This window comes from Enhydra lutris, unplaced genomic scaffold (assembly GCF_002288905.1).
Source record: "Enhydra lutris kenyoni isolate GAN:26980312 unplaced genomic scaffold, ASM228890v2 scaffoldscaffold10, whole genome shotgun sequence".
Classification (NCBI taxonomy): Eukaryota; Metazoa; Chordata; class Mammalia; order Carnivora; family Mustelidae; genus Enhydra; species Enhydra lutris.
Genome location: NW_019154094.1, coordinates 3,995,572 through 4,015,047, shown reverse-complemented (window position 1 = coordinate 4,015,047; position 19,476 = coordinate 3,995,572). Strand labels below are relative to the sequence as shown.

The following is a 19,476-nucleotide window of genomic DNA, read 5'->3' as shown; positions in this document are numbered from 1 at the left end:
TCCTGGGATCAAGCCCCGCATCGAGCTCTCTGCTCAGCGGGGAGCCTGCTTCCTCCTCTCTCTCTGCCTGCCTCTCTGCCTACTTGTGATCTCTGTCTGTCAAATAAATAAATAAAATCTTTAAAAAAAAAAAAAAAAAGAAGATGGTGGGTTCTGGATGTTACATGCAACTGATGAATCACTGAACTCCACCTCTGAAACTAATAATATATTATGTGTTAGTTAATTGAATTGAAATAAAATTTTAAAAATAAATTAATTTTAAAAAAAGGTGATGGGATCAAGAAATGACTGTTAGTATCTTTCAAAGGCAGTAAGTCAAGGAATTATTTGAGGTCAAAATGGCCAACAAAATACAGACTACTGTAGGGAAAAATAGCTGAAATAATATGCAAAACCTGATCTTAACTTTGCATCTAAAATCAGTCTCTTCACAACCAAATCTTATTCTTTCATTGAGTCATAACAGAGTGGAAGAAGACTTGAAAAATGAAAAATTTTAAATGGACACAAACAGGCTTTGTTGCAATTGCAGAATGAGTTTGCGGTTTTCTCCATTTTGATCTGAAATGACAAAGGCTGAGATGGAATCTGATGAAAGCCCACGAAAATATTCACTCTGAGAATGGGGCAAACACAGACTTTGTTGCCAAGTCCCAGGGCATTAACACCAGTAGCTGCCCGACGTGTAAGTGAGATTTGATGCCAATGAAACCACTTTTCACAGAGCAAAAGCAGACAGAAATAATGTAGAACTAACAGTGCATGCTGGCCAGTGTAGAACTAACAGGGTCTGGCCCGTACCCACCACCTCAGGACACAAGCACCGAGCTGGGATCAGGAGTCTGACCTACAGACGCCTCTCACACCTTAGCCACACAGGTAAACATCGTCCACTTGCCAATCACTGGTCTTCATTAGTTAAACACTTTTCATTTCAGATAGTTAAAGCAGGAAAAATTTCATTTAATAAAAATTAAGAGAAATATCTGAATCAAACTTTTAGCAACCAAAAAGAACCATAACAAGTATTTTATTGATACGTCTCTTAGCCTGCGTAACTCAATACGACGAGATTTATGAGAAAAGAGTTTGGAAAACGCCTTTTGGTAACATAAAAGCCTAAGTATGTATATAAGAAATTAGCACACTCGGGGCGGGGGGCCCTGAGTGACTCAGTTGGTTAAGCGTCTGCCTTCAGTTCAGGTCATAATCCCAGGGTCTGGGGATCTAGCTCTGCATCCAACTCCCTGCTCAGCAGGAAGCCTGCTTCTCCATCTCCCTCTGCTGCTCCCCCTGCTTGTGCTCTCTCTTTCTGTCAAATGAATAAATAAAATCTTAAAGAAAAAAAAAAGAAAGAAAGAAATTAGCATACTAGGTCTTGAGGCCAAAAGGAAGACCCTACCGGTGAGACAATAAAATGCCTTTTCAACAGCTCCCCCCTCACCACGTCCCTAGAAGACATGCAGACAACAATCATTTCTTACCCTTGTCCTTTTTCTCTGTGCCAGATAGTTCAGAGAAAGCTTTTTCTAGTACAGCAATGGTCTGGGCATCCATTTCTTGGGCTCTTTTCACAGGCTCTAATAATCTCAATCTTCTGTTCTCCTCCCTGAGGGAATGGTTTTCCATAGCATATTTTGCAACTCTGGGATGGTGTTCTATCTATGACATAGAACAATTACAGACTTACAGACAGACAGACATTTCCTCAATAACTAGTCTTGCCGCCAAGCCATTTGGAAACATTAGGAACGCTGCACGCTCTGCGGGCAGTGGTCGGCTGCAAGGGCTGTGGACAGCAACCTGGCATTTGTGACCACACCGAGCATGTGCGTAGCCTACGACGCCATTATTCCGTGTCTGGGCCTGTGCCTTGAAATTTTCACCCAGATGTGGGCTCATAGGCAGAAACGTGCAAGGGTGTACACTATGGCCGACTCTTCATGCAACGGGGGCTGTTGACTAACACACTGTAGCGAAGGAGGATACGCTCTATCAATCAGGATGCCACCTCTTCCAAAATATATTAAGTGAAAAAGACAGCAGAAAAGTATGTATGCAAAGTTGCCTTTTGTGTTGAAAATGATTATAAAAGTAAAAATATCCACATTAGTTTGAATATGCATTAAAAAGCCTCAGAAAAGTACAAAAGCCAGAAACAGATTTGATTTTTTTTTTTTTCCTAATGATGTGCCTGTATTAACTACCCATGCTCCCCAGGGAAAAGGAAAACCAGCATCAAGAAGTTGGAAGGGCCCCAAGGGGTGTGGGGAAGAATTTGGAAGGACCCCAATGTAAAGAGACCGCTGATTCAGACAACCACAACTGCGCACCGGGACAAGAGACAAGGGACACTTGCCTGCTGGGTGGGATGCTAATGCAGCATCTCAGAGTTCCTCCCCTCCCTCTTAATTTTACCATCATGGAAAATGGGGGGAAGAAGTTGTGCAATCATACAAGTCAGCTAAATTCATTCAAAAACACTTTTCCGTTGTATTAACTCACATGAATTTTGTGGCAAACTTATATTTGCCCCAAACCTCCCTTCTTTTTAGAAACACCACAAATGTCATACACTCACTTGTTCCCGCAGAGTTTGGATTTCATCCCTTAATTCCGACAATAAGCGATCCTGCTCCGCAGGCAGAAAACTTCCCCGGGATTCCTTGAGGAGCTTCTCCAGGCGCATTATTTGATCCTCTCGGAATTTCACAATCATTTTATTAGATTGAATAAATTTTTCTTTTTTGAGGGTGAGGTCTTCTAACTGGGTAACTTTCTCTACCAGAGACTTAAAGAAATTCATAATTTGGTTAAGCATGAAAAGGAATTCAGCCTCCCTGAATTTCCACAAACGAAGCAATAAACACTAACCTGACACTTAATCCCAAGGGCAAAATTAAATTTTCCACAGTTTTTCTTCATTTTCTTTATTTACTTGTGCCCTTTATTTCACTTAGAAAGGTGCCATGGAGCAAAAGCCTAAAATATCCGGAATGCCCTTTATACCGACTCGGTTTCCTACCTTCTTTTCCTGTTCAGATTTCTTAAAGAACAACATCGCCTCTTGAAAATACTTCATGTAATTAGTCTGATCTTTGTCTGTAATTGATCCAGTAAGAAAGAAAAGAAAATGGAAAAAAATGTTTATCTCTCAAATTTTGGGACCAAGTATTGAGCTAAAACAGCCTCTGACTGTTCTCAATCTAAAAGAATCAGACCATCGTACCCAGATCACAGATTTCAAATCAATCCTATCTATGTATTAGCGATTCTTTGAAGAAAAATAAGTTCTTTCATCTTGTTTAGTAAACACATACATGTTACATATGACTGAATACTGGAAGTGGATCTAAATGAAATTAGTATCTTTTTTCAGCACCTGTGAGGAATGAATTATTCAAGATTATTTCTACTCCTTCCCATCACATCCACAGATATGGGGATATCATGGACATATAGTATCTGTTATCTGATTACAAAGTACAGGCATCTCTAGTTTTACTGTGTTTTGCTGTATCATGCTTTGCAGATACTGCATTCTTTACCAGTGGAGAGTTTGTGGCAACCCTGCATCGAGCAAGTCTACTGGTACCATTTTTCCAATAGCATTTGCTCACTTTGCGTCTCTATGTCACATTCTGGTAACTCTTGCAACATTTCAACATTTTTCAGTATTGTTATTATATTTGTTACAGTTATCTGTCTGGGATCAGTGATCTTTGATGTTACCACTGTAATTACTTTGGGCACCACAAACCATGCCCATATCAGATGGCAAACTTAATCAATAAATGTGTTTTCTGAATGCTTGACTGCCTGGCTCTTCCCATCTCTCTCCCTCTCCTAGGCCTCCCTATTCTGAGACACAACAATATGGAAATTAGGCCCTTCAATAACCCTACGATAGCCTCCGTAGTGTTCAAGTGAAAAAAAAAAAAAACAAAAACAGTCGCACGTCTCACTGTAAACCTAAAGCTAGAAATGATTAAGCTTAGTGAGGAAGGCAGGCTCAAAGTCAAGACAGGATGAAAGCAAGGCCTCTTGCTCCAAACAGCTAGCCAGGCTGCGAATGTGAAGGAAAAGTTCTGGAAGGAAGTGGAAAGCGCTACTCAAGCGAATCCATGAATGATAAGAAAGCAAAACAGCCTTATTGCTCTTAGGGAGAACTTTTAGTGGTCTGGATAGAAGATCACACCAGCCACAACATTCCCTTAAGCCAAAGCCTAGTCCAGAGCAAAGCCCTGACTCTCTTCAATTCTGTGAAGGCTCAGAAAAGTAAGGAAGCTGCAGAAGGAAAGTCTGAAGCCAGCGGAGGTTGGCTCATGAGGTTCAAGGAAAGAAGCCATCTCCCTAATGTCAAAGTACAACGCAAAGCGTCAAGTGCTGATGTTCCTCTACTGGATCTGGGCAAAGTCAACTGAAAATCTGGAAACGATTCACCATCCTAGATGCCATTAAGAGTAATCGTGATTCAGAGGAAGAGGTCAAAATGTCAATATGGAGTTTGGGAGAAGTGGATTCCAGCCCTCGTGGAGGACTTTGAGGGATTCGAGTTTTCAGTGGAGGGAATAACCACAGATGTGGGGAAAACAGCCCCAGAACTAGAACCACAAGTGGAGCCTGATGATGGGACTGAATTGCTCCAAGCTCCTGATAAAACATGAACGGATGAGGAGTTGCTTCTAATGGGACAAGGAACATAAGGTTTCCTGAGCTAGAATCTACTCGTGCGGAAGACAAGTGCTGTGAAGACTGCTGAGGTGACCACAAAGGGTTCAGGGCGTCACATGAACTGAGCTGACAGGGCAGCAGGGCTTGAGAGGACCGACTCCCATTCCGAGAGAAGTCCTGTGGTGGGTAACGTGCTATCAAACAGCATTTCATGCTACAGAGGAATCATTCGCGAAAGAAGGGGGCAATCGATGCAGCAAACTTCACTGTTGTCTTGTTTTAAGAAATTGCTACAGCCGCCCCAGCCTGCAGCGGCCACCGGCCTGATCAGTCAGCAGCCGTCATTGTGCAAGCAAGACCCTCCGGCAGCAGAGGTTACAGCTGCTGAAGGCTCAGATGGTGGCTACCATTTTTCAGCAACTATTTTTAAATTACGTATGTACATTGTGTTTTTAGACATAACACTACCGCACACAATATACTACAGTAGGTGCAAACCTAAGTTTTATTTACTGATTGGCTTTACCGCAGTATCGGCTTTACCGCGACAGTCTGGCACTGAACCTGCAGAATCCCTGAGAGACGCCTGTACCGTGTTCCCACGTGGGTAAAACAAATACACTTGTTCAAAAATGGGGATAGCTTTACTGTCCTGTGCCTGTCATCAGAGGGTTCTCAAACTAATATCCGTAGGTGGTCTTCCTCAGGATGAAGGACGCTGTGTTCGTCTCACCTTTGGTCAGAAAGCCTTCCGGTAGTAGCTGCCCTGAAGTAAACTGGGCCAGCTGATCTTTGAGCCTCTTCACCTCAGCCTGGAGCTGGCTCACATTTCCTTGGGTGTCTTCATTTACCACTGCCTGTTCAGGAATTTTTTAAAAAGCATTAAAAGAATACTCTTGAGTCACACAATCTTGTGTTTCTATTTGTTACAGGATCTATTTGGTATAGGATCTAGAGTGACAAACACCAAACAAAACCACACTCCCATCCCACAAACGGTCGCAAAGCCCCTAGAATCACAGTGTGCTAGAGAGGGGAGGAAGCCTCCCTTCCCTTTGCCTCATACCTACAGCCATGGGCTCTCCCCCCTCACCACCCCTCTTGGATGCTCCCACTTAGGGGTCCACCCTCTTGGGCTGGGCCACCCAGGGATCTGGGTGTGTGCACCTAACACTGCCTTCTTCTTGGGACAGCCCCAATCCCATGGAGAAGAGCAAACAGCTCTTCCCCTCTGGAAGGAGCATCCCCTCCCCTCTGTCTTGGCCCACTCTAAGGGGACGATGAACAGCAGAGCTGGCCTGAGCTCCATCAGCTTAGCAGAAACCCCCTTCTCCAAAAGAATCCACCCCTGTATTTCCTAATAGCCCTCCTGAAGAGAGGAGTTGGTGGACAGCTCTATTTCTGTTTTATTACTACACTAAATGTTATTTTAAAGAAATGTTTCTTGAAAAAATTATCTTAAAGGAATGACTTCTTTAAGATAACTTTTTTTTTTAAGATTTTATTTATATATTTGACAGAGATCACAAGTAGGTAGAGAGGCAGGCAGAGAGAACGGGGGAAGCAGCCTCCCAGCTAAGTAGAGCCTGATGCGGGGCTCAATCCCAGGACCCTGAGATCATGGCCTGAGCCAAAGGCAGAGGCTTAACCCACTGAGCCACCCAGGCGCCCCATAACTTTTTTTTTTATTAAAGATTTTATTTATTTGAGAGAAAGCCAGTGCGCATGCACACGTGTGAGTGTACCAGCAGGGGGAGCTGCAGGTAGAAGGAGATGCGGGACTCAATCCCAGGACCCTGGGATCACCACCTGAGCTGAAGGTAAATACTTAACCAACTGAGCCACCCAGGCACCCCTCGTTAAGACAACTTCTAAGAGGTTCAAAAAGGCTCATAAAACCTACAGGGTGATAATAAGAGCTAACAGTTTAACTACCCATCAGCTCAAAGGGACCCAGCTGTGAAATACCCAATATCCTAAAAAGGGAGGAAAACTTTCTGACACAGTCCCGAGGTCCCCGTGTTCTTGTCTTAAGCCAGGTCTGCCCACTGGGAAAAATCTAAACAGCACATCCTTAAATGAGTCCCAGATATCCTAGTCACTTCCCACCGGCAAGCTGCAGAATAGGACTTACCATTGCTAATAGTTAGTACTCAGGCTCCTCCTGGTTTTACCGTTTGATGTATTCAGCAGCCATTTCTAGTTGCTTCTGATGCTTACCGCCAGTCTCATTTCAAGGCACTCCCTGTACATTCTGACATCACTGGCCCATCAGTGACATCATAATCCTAATTATCCCTGCTGTTCTCCACTCTCCAAAAACTCTTAGTAAGCCCCAAGAGACAGGGTCAGGAAGCCCTAGTGATTTTTCCTCCTTATATTATGAATACCCCGCTACAGAGTCATAATCCAATAAAATAAATCAACAACTAGACCTATACTCTTCTGACTTATCCAGGAGAAGAGGCAACGTGGACCTCTTTACTTTTACACGCTAGGATGATCACGGAGTCTACTTGGGGGACAGAAATGACCAACTACTCCTTTGAAAGAAAGAGGAAATTAATCTGCCAATTCATGGCACTGTGATTCTTTTGTCTAGAACCAAAGGGGCCTCCAAAAGAAGCTTTTCCAAAAGAAGTGGGGGACCCCTGCTCCAGGGGCTGTTAAAGAGCTGCTTGCTCATGGGCCAAATACGTCTGCCATCTGTTTTTGTAAGTAGAGCTGCAGTAGAACACAGCCATGCCTTATGTTTGCGTACTGCTGACAGCTGCTTTCTCACCACCAAGGCAGAGCTGAGTAGCTGGGATAGATGCTATCCAAGAAGCCTCAAATATTTACCTTTGCAGAAAAGCTTCTTTGACCACTGGTGTACACAAATATCAAGGAAGCTTCTTATATACAAGAAAAATGGGGAGGGGCGCCTGGGTGGCTCCTTGGGTTAAAGCCTCTGCCTTCAGCTCAGGTCATGATCTCAGGGTCCTGGGATCAAGCCCCGCATCAGCTCTCTGCTCAGCGGGGAGCCTGCTTCCCCCACCCCCTCTCTCTGCCAGCCTCTCTGCCTACTTGTGATCTCTGTCAACGAAATAAAAATCTTTAAAAAAAAAAAAAAAGAAAGAAAAATGGGGAATCCTTGCAGGTACAAACAACATAAAAGGCAAAGCTTGTCAACATCAAACTGTCTTCATAGTGAAGCCCCAGCACACACTGACACACACACACACACCCCTTACCCACCCCTCTGTCAGCAATGGTTTGGGTAAATAAATTTAGTCTTCAACCCAGTTAGAAAGGAAAAACTCTGTCTTCCTTTAAGAAAAATCAAGCCAGGGACGCCTGGGTGGCTCAGTTGGTTAAGCGGCTGCCTTCGGCTCAGGTCGTGATCCCAGTGTCCTGGGATCGAGTCCCACATCGGGCTCCTTGCTTGGCAGGGAGCCTGCTTCTCCCTCTGCCTCTGCCTGCCACTCTGTCTGCCTGTGCTCGCTCTCGCTTCTCTATGACAAATAAATAAAATCTTTAAAAAAAAAAAAAAAGAAAGAAAAAAAAAATCAAGCCAAACCATACCAACGATAAGACCTAATCTAGATCTCAAATTCCCTGAGCAATACAGAAAGCTAGGAAAGGGGCGCCTGGGTGGCTCAGTGGGTTAAGCCGCTGCCTTTGGCTCAGGTCGTGATCTCGGGGTCCTGGGATCGAGTCCCACATCGGGCTCTCTGCTCGGCGGGAAGCCTGCTTCCCTCTCTCTCTGCCTGCCTCTCCGTCTACTTGTGATCTCTCTCTGTCAAATAAATAAATAACATCTTAAAAAAAAAAAAAAAAAGAAAACAGAAAGCTAGGAAAGATGAAGCAAATCTTGCTTAGAATTAAGCTTTCAAAGAGAAATAAATAGAAGTTAGTGTTTATATTAGGGCAATTACAAGCTTAAGTATTTCTCTAATTTATTTAATTATACTCAGTATTTTACCTTATTTTTAATCAGCTTGGCTCTCTGAGCAAAATTAAGTGTTGACAGGGTTTCCCCAAAACACCTGGATCCAGGATGAACATTTGCGATTATGGCTGTTTTGGCATTGCCTCCAAGGGAATCCTGTTTAATGATATGAATGGTACACATTTTCAGGGAAGAAACCATAAGAACTTTGTTAAGCAAAGAAAATGGATATTCTTACCACTAAGGCTGAGAGAGTACATGACTGTCAACCACAGTGAGCATAACCCAAAAAAGGGCCCAGGAAGCCAATGGTCTACTTTACCCGAAGTAAGAAGGTAAGTTTGGAGTCTCTGTAGCAAACGTGCCTCTGTTTTCCATTACCTACGTCGACAAGCGCAGTAATCACTTGGCCCAGGCAGCTTAATGACCGGTTTATGTTACCTGCCTCCTAAGGGGAAAAGAATAAAAATCGAGATGCACTGGTTTCATTTTAGTGTTTTGAATTAAAATATGCCTAGCAGTGAATTTTGAATGGAACATCAAGTCATGGACAATATTACCTTTTTATTTCGGTCACGGACAATATTACTAAGGATAACTGACTTTCCACCAGATGTCCTCAACTACTCCCTAACCTTTTCCTATTCGACCCACTCTGCAATTTTCATATTCAAAGACAAACACAGAAATTATGTAAAGAAAAAAAAAGCCACCTCATGATTCTAAAAGTTTTAAATTGACCTATAGGGAGGGATAAAAGCTGGGAAAGAACAGAGAAAAAAGGCGGCAGTAGTGCATTAATAGGCATATTTTTCAATCCTTTTATGTTAAAATGTTTGCTACATTAAAATAGTGTGATAATAACCCACTCCACATCCCACAAAGTCACTGATGAACTTATCAGAAGAGATTATTCAGTTTAATTCTGTAAAGTGTAATAAGACCCTTTTAAAGTGGTTTGGGGGACGCCTGGGTGGCTCAGTGGGTTAAAGCCTCTGCCTTCAGCTCAGGTCATGATCCCAGGGTCCTGGGATCAAGCCCTGCATCGGGCTCTCTGCTCAGCAGGGAGCCTGCTACCCCCCCCCCCCACTTGTGATCTCTGTCAAATAAATAAATAAAATCTTAAAAAAAAAAAAACAAACTGGTTTGGGGAGGGCAAAATGTTGGGGTTGAATATGCTACACTGGATTTTTATTGTAGTTATCATACTTAATAACTGGGTCTGCAGTGGTAGGAGTACAGAAGAGAGAATGTGCGTATTCTCAAGCAAGATGCATGGAGTTCAAGTGCAGCTGTTTTAGCAGTCAGTAAATCAGAAAGGTGTTGACAGCACTGTCGGTGAGCTGGGCTACTTCTGCTTGAATTCCGATCTACTCCTAGCTGTGAGCCCCTGGACAATTTCACTCCCATTTCTCCAAAACGGAAAGGATCGCAGTACCTACTTCCCAGAGATACTGGGAAGATTAAATAAGTTAATACACATGAAGCGCTTGAAACAAGCCCAGCATATGTCGTATTGTAAAAACTGGCTATTTCTCTTTGCTTCATGTCTCCATAGAAACATGAGCCTAAGTTCACCTGAAACTGCCTGAGAGCTCAGGAAGCTCAGATCCTCACTTTCAATGCAAACAGCAGACGGTCCTTCACCATTTCTGATTCTCCCCACCAGCCCTCATACACCTTCACCTACAGCATCCACACCCTTTACTGACAAAACAGATCACCACACACATATACAGAGCAGTAAAATGTATCCGGAGAACCTCAGGTCCCACTGCCAATCCCTCAGCCTAGGACTGGGTCCTTGCCCTCCCCCTGAAATATTAACCACCTTAGCTGCCCTCCTTTCTCTCCAGACCCTCCCCTCATGAGTCTGGTAGTGGTGGGCCAGATGGCTAAGCTTCTATAAAACGGACTTTTGCATGAAATCACTCAAAACTTTTCAGTGTTTCCCAGCGTGTGGAGAACTGAATGCAAACCTGGCCTGGCCCTCCCGGTCCTCGGTGATCTGGGCCTGCTGCACCTAGGATCCAACCCATTCATTGATCTGCGCTGAAATGCCAAATGCCATACTCCCTCTGCATCCATAATGACCCTTGAGGTGTCCCCCTGCTGGGCATGTATTCCCTGTTCTCTCCCAATCCAAATCCTGCCCCCTTGGAGAACCCAACTCAAGAACTCCTTCTTTTCTATGCTTCCCCCAAGCAGTCCAGTCCCTTCTTCCTCTGACCCTGGCTGATATTTGTACTGCCATCCTTTCTGGCATGAATTCAAATACTCTGGCTACCGACAGACTTGTTCTAGCCCACGTATGTTTAATGTCCCTACCCCACAACAACAATTTCCGCATCTTTAGAATGGGAGCATATTCTGATTCCTTTGTAACCTCCACACACTCACGTTTGTACTGACTTCCAGGTTTAATTCACACACAAGTTGAAGATCATAACTCCACTATTACCTTTAACCTCATCCCTTCTGCATGGGTGTCTTTTTGCCTTTCAGATCCTGCTAAGTCCACCAGATTGAGTAGGGAGGTCCGTATATTCACAGTCTCACTGCTTTTCTCCATTGACTCTATTATAATTGTAAAAACTGCATGAGACCGAGAAGATTCTCTATTCATTGACGTCGATGCCACACGTCTGTTTCTCCAACCTCCAGACAGCACCTATGCAAAGGGAAAATTGCCACAACTTATAAGTGACACAACAGCCATTTTCATACTGACAGAGTATACAGACAAAAACATTAGCAAAGTGTAAAACCCCGTACCCATTTTCATACTGACAGAGTATACAGACAAAAACATTAGTAAAAGTGTAAAACCCCGTACCCAAGGATATATATTCTTCTCATGCACAAACTAACAAAACCGGCCACTGTATTAATTCATAAATCATTTCTCAATAAATTTCAAAGCATCACATAAGACCATATTCTCTGATCCCATGGCAATTAAGAGTCAACATGATAAATAAATTTTAAATTACCATAAATTTGGAATTTCAAGTCACATTTCTAAGCGATTCATGGGTCAAAAAATAAAATTATAATGGAAAAATACTTAGATCCATAAGACCACTAAAATATTAAAACTTGTGTGTGGGGACACCTGGGTGGCTCAGTGGGTTAAGACTCTGCCTTTGCCTCGGGTCATGATCTCAGGGTCCTGGGATCAAGCCTTACATTGGGCTCTCTACTCAGCAGGGAGCCTGCTTCCCCCTCTCTCTCTGCCTGCCTCTCTGCCTACCTCTGATCTCTCTCTCTCTGTCAAATAAGTAAATAAAATTAAAAAAAAAAAAGCTTTATAAAACTTGTGTGTGAAGTTTAAGCAATAATAAGTAGTAACATTTAACATTTAATAGCATTAAACACTTCCACCACAAAAGAAAGGGCCTACTAACCTAAGCACCCAGCTTAATTAGTTGGAACAAGGATAGCAGGATGAACCCAAGGAAAAACAAAGAAAACATTAAAAGAGCAAAGCCACGTAAACAATATCAACTATGTAAAAAAAGAAAACGAAATACAGCAAAGTATTTTAAAAATGAGAATACTGAGAACAGCTTTATGTCAATATATTTGAAAACTGAGAGGAAACTGAAATTTTCTAGAAACAAAAAACTTCCCAAAACTTCTGACCTAAGAAGAGTTTGTAAAATGCCTGCATGGCTCTAATACAGAATTTTTACCGTTGATTTTAGCCAAAACTGCAATGGAATTCCAACCAAAATCTCAACATAATTTTTTTTGGTATGTATATATACACAAACACGCACACACACATTGCGTCACAGGTAAAACCTATTGCTTACTATGAGAGTCACAGTTTAAAAAGTTTGAATCAGGAGACTTGTTTGAAGATCGAAGAATAAATTACTGAACTGTGATACATACACATACACACATACACACAACACGGACACACAAGTATTCATACAATGAACTATACAGCAGTGAAGATAAGTGATATACGACATGGATAAATTTCATAAATGTTGAGTTTAAAAAAGTTATAGAAAGCTAAATACACATGATTTATTAAAACTCAAAAACAGGCAAAACCAACATTTTCAGAAATACATATGTAGGTGATTTAAAAGTGGAAGGAGGGCGCCTGGGTGGCTCAGTTGGTTGGGCCACCGCCTTTGGCTTGGGTCATGATCCCAGAGTCCAGGGATTGAGTCCCACATCCCGCATTGTGCTCCCTGTTCAGCAGGGAGTCTACTTCTCCATCTGACCTTCTCCCCTCTCATGCTCCCTCTCACTGTCTCTCTCTCTCTCAAGTAAATAAATAAAATCTTAAGAAAAAAAAAAAGTGGAAGGAAATTATCGTGACATTCAGCACAGTGTTGATTTTTAGGGAGGAGCCAGGGACATGAGGTAGGGAGGGGCACACAGGTAGACAGGATAGTATTGATGATATCTGCGTCTTGAATTCTTAAGGTCCTCTGCGTTCATTTTAACATTAAGCTAGTAACTTCTATGCATGTGGTAGTATTTCGTATGTGTCAAATATCACACGATAAAAAATCGTTTAAAATCAACTGGCCAGATCAGATGCCATAAAAATGCCGTATTTTTTAAATTCCTGTCAAGAGGTTATTTGCCCTGGGCACCTGGGTGGCTCAGTGGGTTAAAGCCTCTGCCTTCCGCTCAGGTTATGATCCCAGGGTCCTGGGATCGAGCCCCGCATCGGGCTCTCTGCTCAGCAGGGAGCCTGCTTCCTCCTCTCTCTCTCTGCCTGCTTCTCTGCCTACTTGTGATCTCTGTCTGTCAAATAAATAAATAAAATCTTAAAAAAAAAAAAAAAAAGGTTTATTTGCCCTGAGCCAAGTGCTCCAAAGACATTGGCTTTTGACACCTAACAAGTAAACAAGGGTAGAAAATAAAGGGAAGAGAACAGCCCATTGGTTTAAAAAGCAGCAATCCCAGAAGCTCCTCAAAGGGGCAACTCCCAGGGAGAATCACTGGAGAAATACGACACTAACAAACTGTCCCCGTGGGCCCTGCAGGGTGCCTGACTGGAGCGACACAGCGCCAAAATCATACAAAATCAAGAGGCTCAAAGTCCTATTCTAACTAAGGGGAGATCTGCAACAGTCATATTCTTTTTTCTTCTCATGAACATGCTGTGTCACGCCTTTACGGAATTATTTTTAGTAGCTCAATTCTTGCTTTTTTTGAGATCAAAGTGCTTTTCACAGCATTCGATGTTGCCTAAGGATCAAAGTGCTCAAGGTGTTGGGTACCTGATAGGCTTCAGCAGCCGAGGTCACCACCTGTTCCACAGCACCAACAACAAAGACTCCCTTCTTGATGTGCTCCCTTAAGTACAGTCCGGCTGAGGCAGAGTCCAGTAGGTCGTAGATCTGCTCGTTGTAGATTTCAATAAAGGAGCACTTACAGAGGAAACTCTTCCCAGCTCCAGCCTGGAAAGCGAAGCCTCGTTTAGACATTTTCTTTTCCTGAGTTCATCCCTATCCTTCACGAGCATCACCCTCTCTCATGCTTCGCAAGGCGTACATTTCCTGCCATGCTATCCTTTACACGATACAAGGTATATAAAAGCCAGTTACAAATCTAGGTAACTAGTTTTAACATATCGTGACATCTTCAGGCAGCATCAAACTGTGATCCCAGGAGGCCTAGGTCTCCAGAAGTGACTCAGAAGCAAGACAGGGAGGTGGAACTTGAACAGTCCAGATGGGCAATTCCACCTTCTTAAACTGAGGGATCACTGACATAAACAACATGTTAGCTTCAGGGGTGCAACATATTAATTCAGAATATATATCTGTTGAGAAAAAATCATCACAGCGAATCTAGTTAAATCCATCACTGTACAATTACAATTTTTTTTCCCTTGTGATGAGAAAGAGCAAGTCCTTTTTTATCTGTCATATACTGGACTTACTCAGAAAGTTTTACTTCCATCAAGTGTTACATTCTTGAAAAGACTGAAAATAATTGATCTCAAAAGCCTCTCTCTAGGATTTTTAACCACAGGAATGTGGAGCACTGAAGTTCTTTCACTGGCACCCAAGGTACAGGGCTAACTGTAAAGGTTAGGGATCATTTCTGCAAAGGAACAAATGGTAAGCCAATGTTGTGCATCCGCCTCCTTGGTATGCATGCAATAGAAAATGTTCCACTAAGGGCTCCTAAACATGGAATTCATCAATCTAAAGAAGCACAATCATGAGAAATGCCCACCCTGAGAGCCAGTGGAAGAAAGCAGCTCACTTCGCCAGGATGATGGAGTCACACCACGAATGAAAACTAAATTATGATCAGGTGGCAGAAGGTGCCACAAAGGAGGCAAGGATGGGCCCATCGCTCCAGGGCATACTAAGGATCTAGAGACACCTGCGTTCAACTGTGAGCCTATGTGCAGGGAGGTGATGGGGCTTAATAAATCTGTTTTCCTCAGTTAAGATTTTCTTTACACTTTCACTCTTGCAAAAACCTGAGAGCCTAAGAAGCAGTACATTTTTCTTTCTTTTATTCTGAGTTCACAGAGGATGCATGGCTTAGAAACCAAAAATTTTTTAAAAATTAAAAACTCAGAATCCTTCATTTTTTCTTAAGAACTGAGAGGTTTTTCTATGCCACACTAGCTTATCCACATTGTAGAGTACCACCTATGACCTTCCATGTGTTATGAGCTAATTATTAGTAGCTAACTGCTTGAAACCAGAATTTCATAGAACCACTTTATTTTTACAAGTTTTACCTTCTCTTTTTCACGATCAATTAAGGAAAACAAATATTCGAAACTTCGTGGGATTACTCCTCTCAGGTTATGAGAAAAATGATCAGATTCAGATGGTCCTAAAGAAATGTAAAAAAATACTTAAGTAGCTATTCATCTTTATTCTACAGTAGTCCTTCAAAATGACAATACTGAAAGGAAATTTATACAGAAATAAGATGACACACTGTATAATCAGTTCCTTCTTTGTGCCCCACACAAGTTAAATTTTAGTTTGAGAGATTGAATAGTACTTGCCCATCAATGGGCCTGAAGGAAGGGCCCATGATAGCCACTAACACTGTCTTGGTTGCTATAACCCAGAATATTTTTTTTTAAAGATTTTATTTATTTATTTCACAGAGAGGGAGATCACAAGTAGGCAGAGAGGCAGGCAGAGAGAAAGGGGGAAGCAGGCTCCCCGCCGAGCAGAGAACCCAATGCAGGATTCGATCCCAGGACCCTGAGACCATGACCTGAGCTGAAGGCAGAGGCTTAACCCACTGAGCCACCTGGGTGCTCCTAACCTGGGATATTTTAAATGGCCCTTGTAGGGGCACCTGGTGATGCAGTCAGGTAAGCATCCAACTCTTGGTTTCAGCTCAGGTCATGATCTCAGGCTCTTGAGACGGAGCCCAGCCGCTCAGTGGTGAGGCTGCTCGAGATTCTCTCCCTCTGCCCACACCCCTCACCCCTGCACTCTCTCTAAAATAAAGCTTTCAAAAAAATAAATGGCCCTTGTAAACTGTACCGTGTGTGTGTATGTGTATATATACACACAAAACATATAGGAGGTAGAAAAATGCAAGTAAGTAATCAAAAAGGACAAATAATATGTGCACAGATAATTTTATAACACTTTCCTGTTAAATAATAAACAAAGAAAATCAATATATTCTTTAGTTACCCTCATCACCACCTGCCTCTTCTATGCCTTAGCTCCTTAGCTTCCACTCTAGCCCCTTCTAGTCTAGTCCATTCATCTGCCTCAGAAATCTTTTTAATTATACATCAGATCACGTAGTTCTTTTTAAAAAAAAACCTTCCAATGACTTCACATCCCACTCAACAAAATCCTAAATCATTGCCATGTCCTACATGACTTGGCCTCAGGGTACAACTCCAACTTCCATCCCTGCTAGCCCCTTATTCTGGAAAACTCCCCTCTAGCCCCACAGGTCTTCCAGCTGTTCTATGAACACTTTTTTTTTTTTAAGATTTTATTTATTTATTTGACAGACAGAGATCATAAGCAGGCAGAGAGGCAGGCAGAGAGAAGGGGAAGCAGTCTCCATGCTGAGCAGGGAGCCTGATGCGGGGCTCGATCCCAGGACCTTGAGATCATGACCTGAGCCGAAGGCAGAGGCTTTAACCCACTGAGCCACCCAGGTGTCCTCTATGAACACTTTTGAACATGCTTCCAACTCAGAGCCTAATGTCTGAAAGGTGCTTCTCCCAGAGGGCCTCATGGTTCCTTTTCATTTCACTCAGTAATTCTCTTTCTTACTACAACTCACAGTTCAGAAACCATTAAAAAAAAATAATAATAAATAAATAAAAATAAAAAACCAACAAAAAAACCCATAACCAAAATTCAACCACAAGAAAATAAAAAACTTGACCAAAGGAAAAAACCCTAACTGCAAAGACAAATGAGAAACCTAGAGAAAATCTGCTACCTATATTGTAGACAAAGGACTAACCTCTCTATTTTACAAAAATCCCCACAAATGAGTAGGAAAAAGACAAGCTAATTTTTTAAATGGGAAAAAAGCTGAAATGGGCATTTTACGAGAGGCTGTTCAAATGTCCAATAAACATGCGAAAGGTATTTAGCTGTCTGCAGACATCAGGGAACTGCAAACAAAAACACATTGAGATAACACTATGCATACTCCAGAATGGCTAAAATTTAAAAAACTGACAATACCACATATAGACAAGGATGTGGAGTTCCTAGAACTTTCATGTCTATCATGACCATTATCTACTGGAGCTGACACACATGTAACTATGACCCAGCAATTCCACTCCTAGAAATGAACCTTAAAAAACACATACAAGGGTGCCTGGGTGGCTCAATGTGTTAAAGCCTCTGCCTTTGGCTCAGGTCATGGTCCTGAAGTCCTGGAATCAAGCCTCACATCGGGCCCTCTGCTCAGCAGGGAGCCTGTTTCCCCCCACCCCTCTGCCTGCCTCTCTGCCTACTTGTGATCTCTGTCAAATAAATAAGTAAGATCTTAAAAAAAATAAAAAAACACAAACAGGAAAAAGCAGTCACGGCCACATTATACATACAGTCTAAAGTTGGAAATAATCCAAACATCCATCAGCACTAGAATGGAAAAGGTGGCAAATCCGTACAATGATACACTACAGAGCAATGGGATAAACTACTAGGATATCCAACAACATGGGAGAATCTTAGAAACTTAATGCTGCGAAGAAGAAGCCAGACATAAGAGTACACACAGTAAAATTTCATCTGTAGAAGCTTAAAAACAAGCAAAACTGATGGTGACAGAGAAGTCAGCATAATACATATTTCAGGGGAAGGAGTGAGGTAGTTACTGATTGGGACTCTTGATCTGGGTGATGACTGTACAGATTTATAAATATATAAAGTCACTAAACCCAGTTCGGGGTACCTGGGTGGCTCAGTTGGTTCAATGATTGCATTCGGCTCAGGTCATGATCCTGGCCCCCTGGGATTAAGGGCTCCCTGCTCAGCAGGGAGTCTACTTCTCCCTCTGACCCTTCCCGGGCTCTCTCGCTCATTCTCTCTCTCTCAAATAAATAAATAAAATCTTAAAAAATAAAAATCAAAAGCAAACCCAATTCAAAAACTGTCCATGGAGCACCTACTCTGCACTGAGCATTGACGGGGAACAGAGCTGCAAACACAGACTTTGCTATCACAATCTGACAGAAGCCTGGGAAACAGCCCTACCTTTATAAGGTCAACATCATATATAGAAAGTATGCCTTCCCCCAGAATGTACTAGGTGCCTCGGTGCTGTCATCAGAGAAAGTGTGGATTAAGTCAGGAAATGATCATCTTAACTCACTTACCCATCATCGTAAATGTTTTTCCTGAGCCCGTCTGTCCACTGTAAAAATAAATGTTTTACACGTTATTTTTACACATGAAACTTAAAAGACTACCCTCCTACTTTAATATGGTCTACTAGTTTATACATTTTTCCCACAAAAACTTATTTTATTTCTTTTTTAAAAGTATATTAGGTAGAGGAGCCTGCCAGGCTGTTGGTAGATCATGCAACTCTTGATCTCGGGGTCGTGAGTTCAAGGTCCACGTTGAGCACAGACCTTACTTAAAAAAAATAATAATAAACTGGGGGGACGGCTGGGTGGCTCCGCCAGTTAAGCGCCCGTCTTCAGCTCAGGTCATGATCCCAGACTCCTGGGATCAAGTCCCACATTGGGCTCGCTGCTCCTTCAGAAGCCTGCTTCTCCCTCTGCCTGCTGCTCCCCCCTCCTTGTATGCACTCTCCACCTCTGACAAATAAATAAATAAAATCTTAAAAATTTAAAAAAAGAGGGCGCCTGAGTGGCTCAGTGGGTTAAAGCCTCTGCCTTCGGCTCAGGTCATGATTCCAGGGTCCTGGGATCGAGCCCCGCATCAGGCTCTCTGCTCAGCAGGGAGCCTGTTTCCTCCCTCTCTCTCCGCCTGCCTCTCTGCCTACTTGTGATATCTGTCAAATAAATAAATAAAATCTTAAAAAAAAAAACTATTAAAAAAAATTTGGGGCCACCTGGGTGGCTCAGTAGGTTAAGCACTGGACTTTGGCTCAGGTCATGGTCTCAGGGTTCTGGGGTTGAGCCTCATGTCAGGTTCCATGCTCAGTGAGGCGTCTGCCTCTCACTCTCCCCTCTGCCCCTTCTCTTGCTCTTGCTCTCTGTCTCTCCAAATAGATAAAATCTTTCTCCAAATAGATAAAATCTTTAATAAAAAAAAATATATATACTAGGTGACAAGTAAATGATTCATTTTCTTTCTTCCCTATTCTACCACTAGGAAATACACTGTTCATTACCTGGTAATGCTTCAGGATTATACAAACACAGACATCAGAATTTTCAGTAAATT

General features: G+C 42.5%; 1 protein-coding gene across 1 annotated transcript in view; it reads right to left on the bottom strand.

Moving 5' to 3' along the window:
• The window catches only part of LOC111144107 (kinesin family member 15), a 70,439-nt gene that overhangs the window by 32,985 nt on the left and 17,978 nt on the right, over window positions 1–19,476 (bottom strand). Inside the window, exons 5-14 of the mRNA XM_022498243.1 lie at window positions 18,438–18,475; window positions 15,348–15,445; window positions 13,864–14,043; window positions 11,070–11,279; window positions 8,931–9,056; window positions 8,642–8,764; window positions 5,411–5,534; window positions 3,029–3,105; window positions 2,585–2,794; window positions 1,488–1,665 (exon numbers count right to left, since the gene is read on the bottom strand). Of these exons, the coding sequence (XP_022353951.1) occupies window positions 1,488–1,665; window positions 2,585–2,794; window positions 3,029–3,105; window positions 5,411–5,534; window positions 8,642–8,764; window positions 8,931–9,056; window positions 11,070–11,279; window positions 13,864–14,043; window positions 15,348–15,445; window positions 18,438–18,475 (1,364 nt within the window). The remainder of the gene's footprint in view (window positions 1–1,487; window positions 1,666–2,584; window positions 2,795–3,028; window positions 3,106–5,410; window positions 5,535–8,641; window positions 8,765–8,930; window positions 9,057–11,069; window positions 11,280–13,863; window positions 14,044–15,347; window positions 15,446–18,437; window positions 18,476–19,476) is intronic.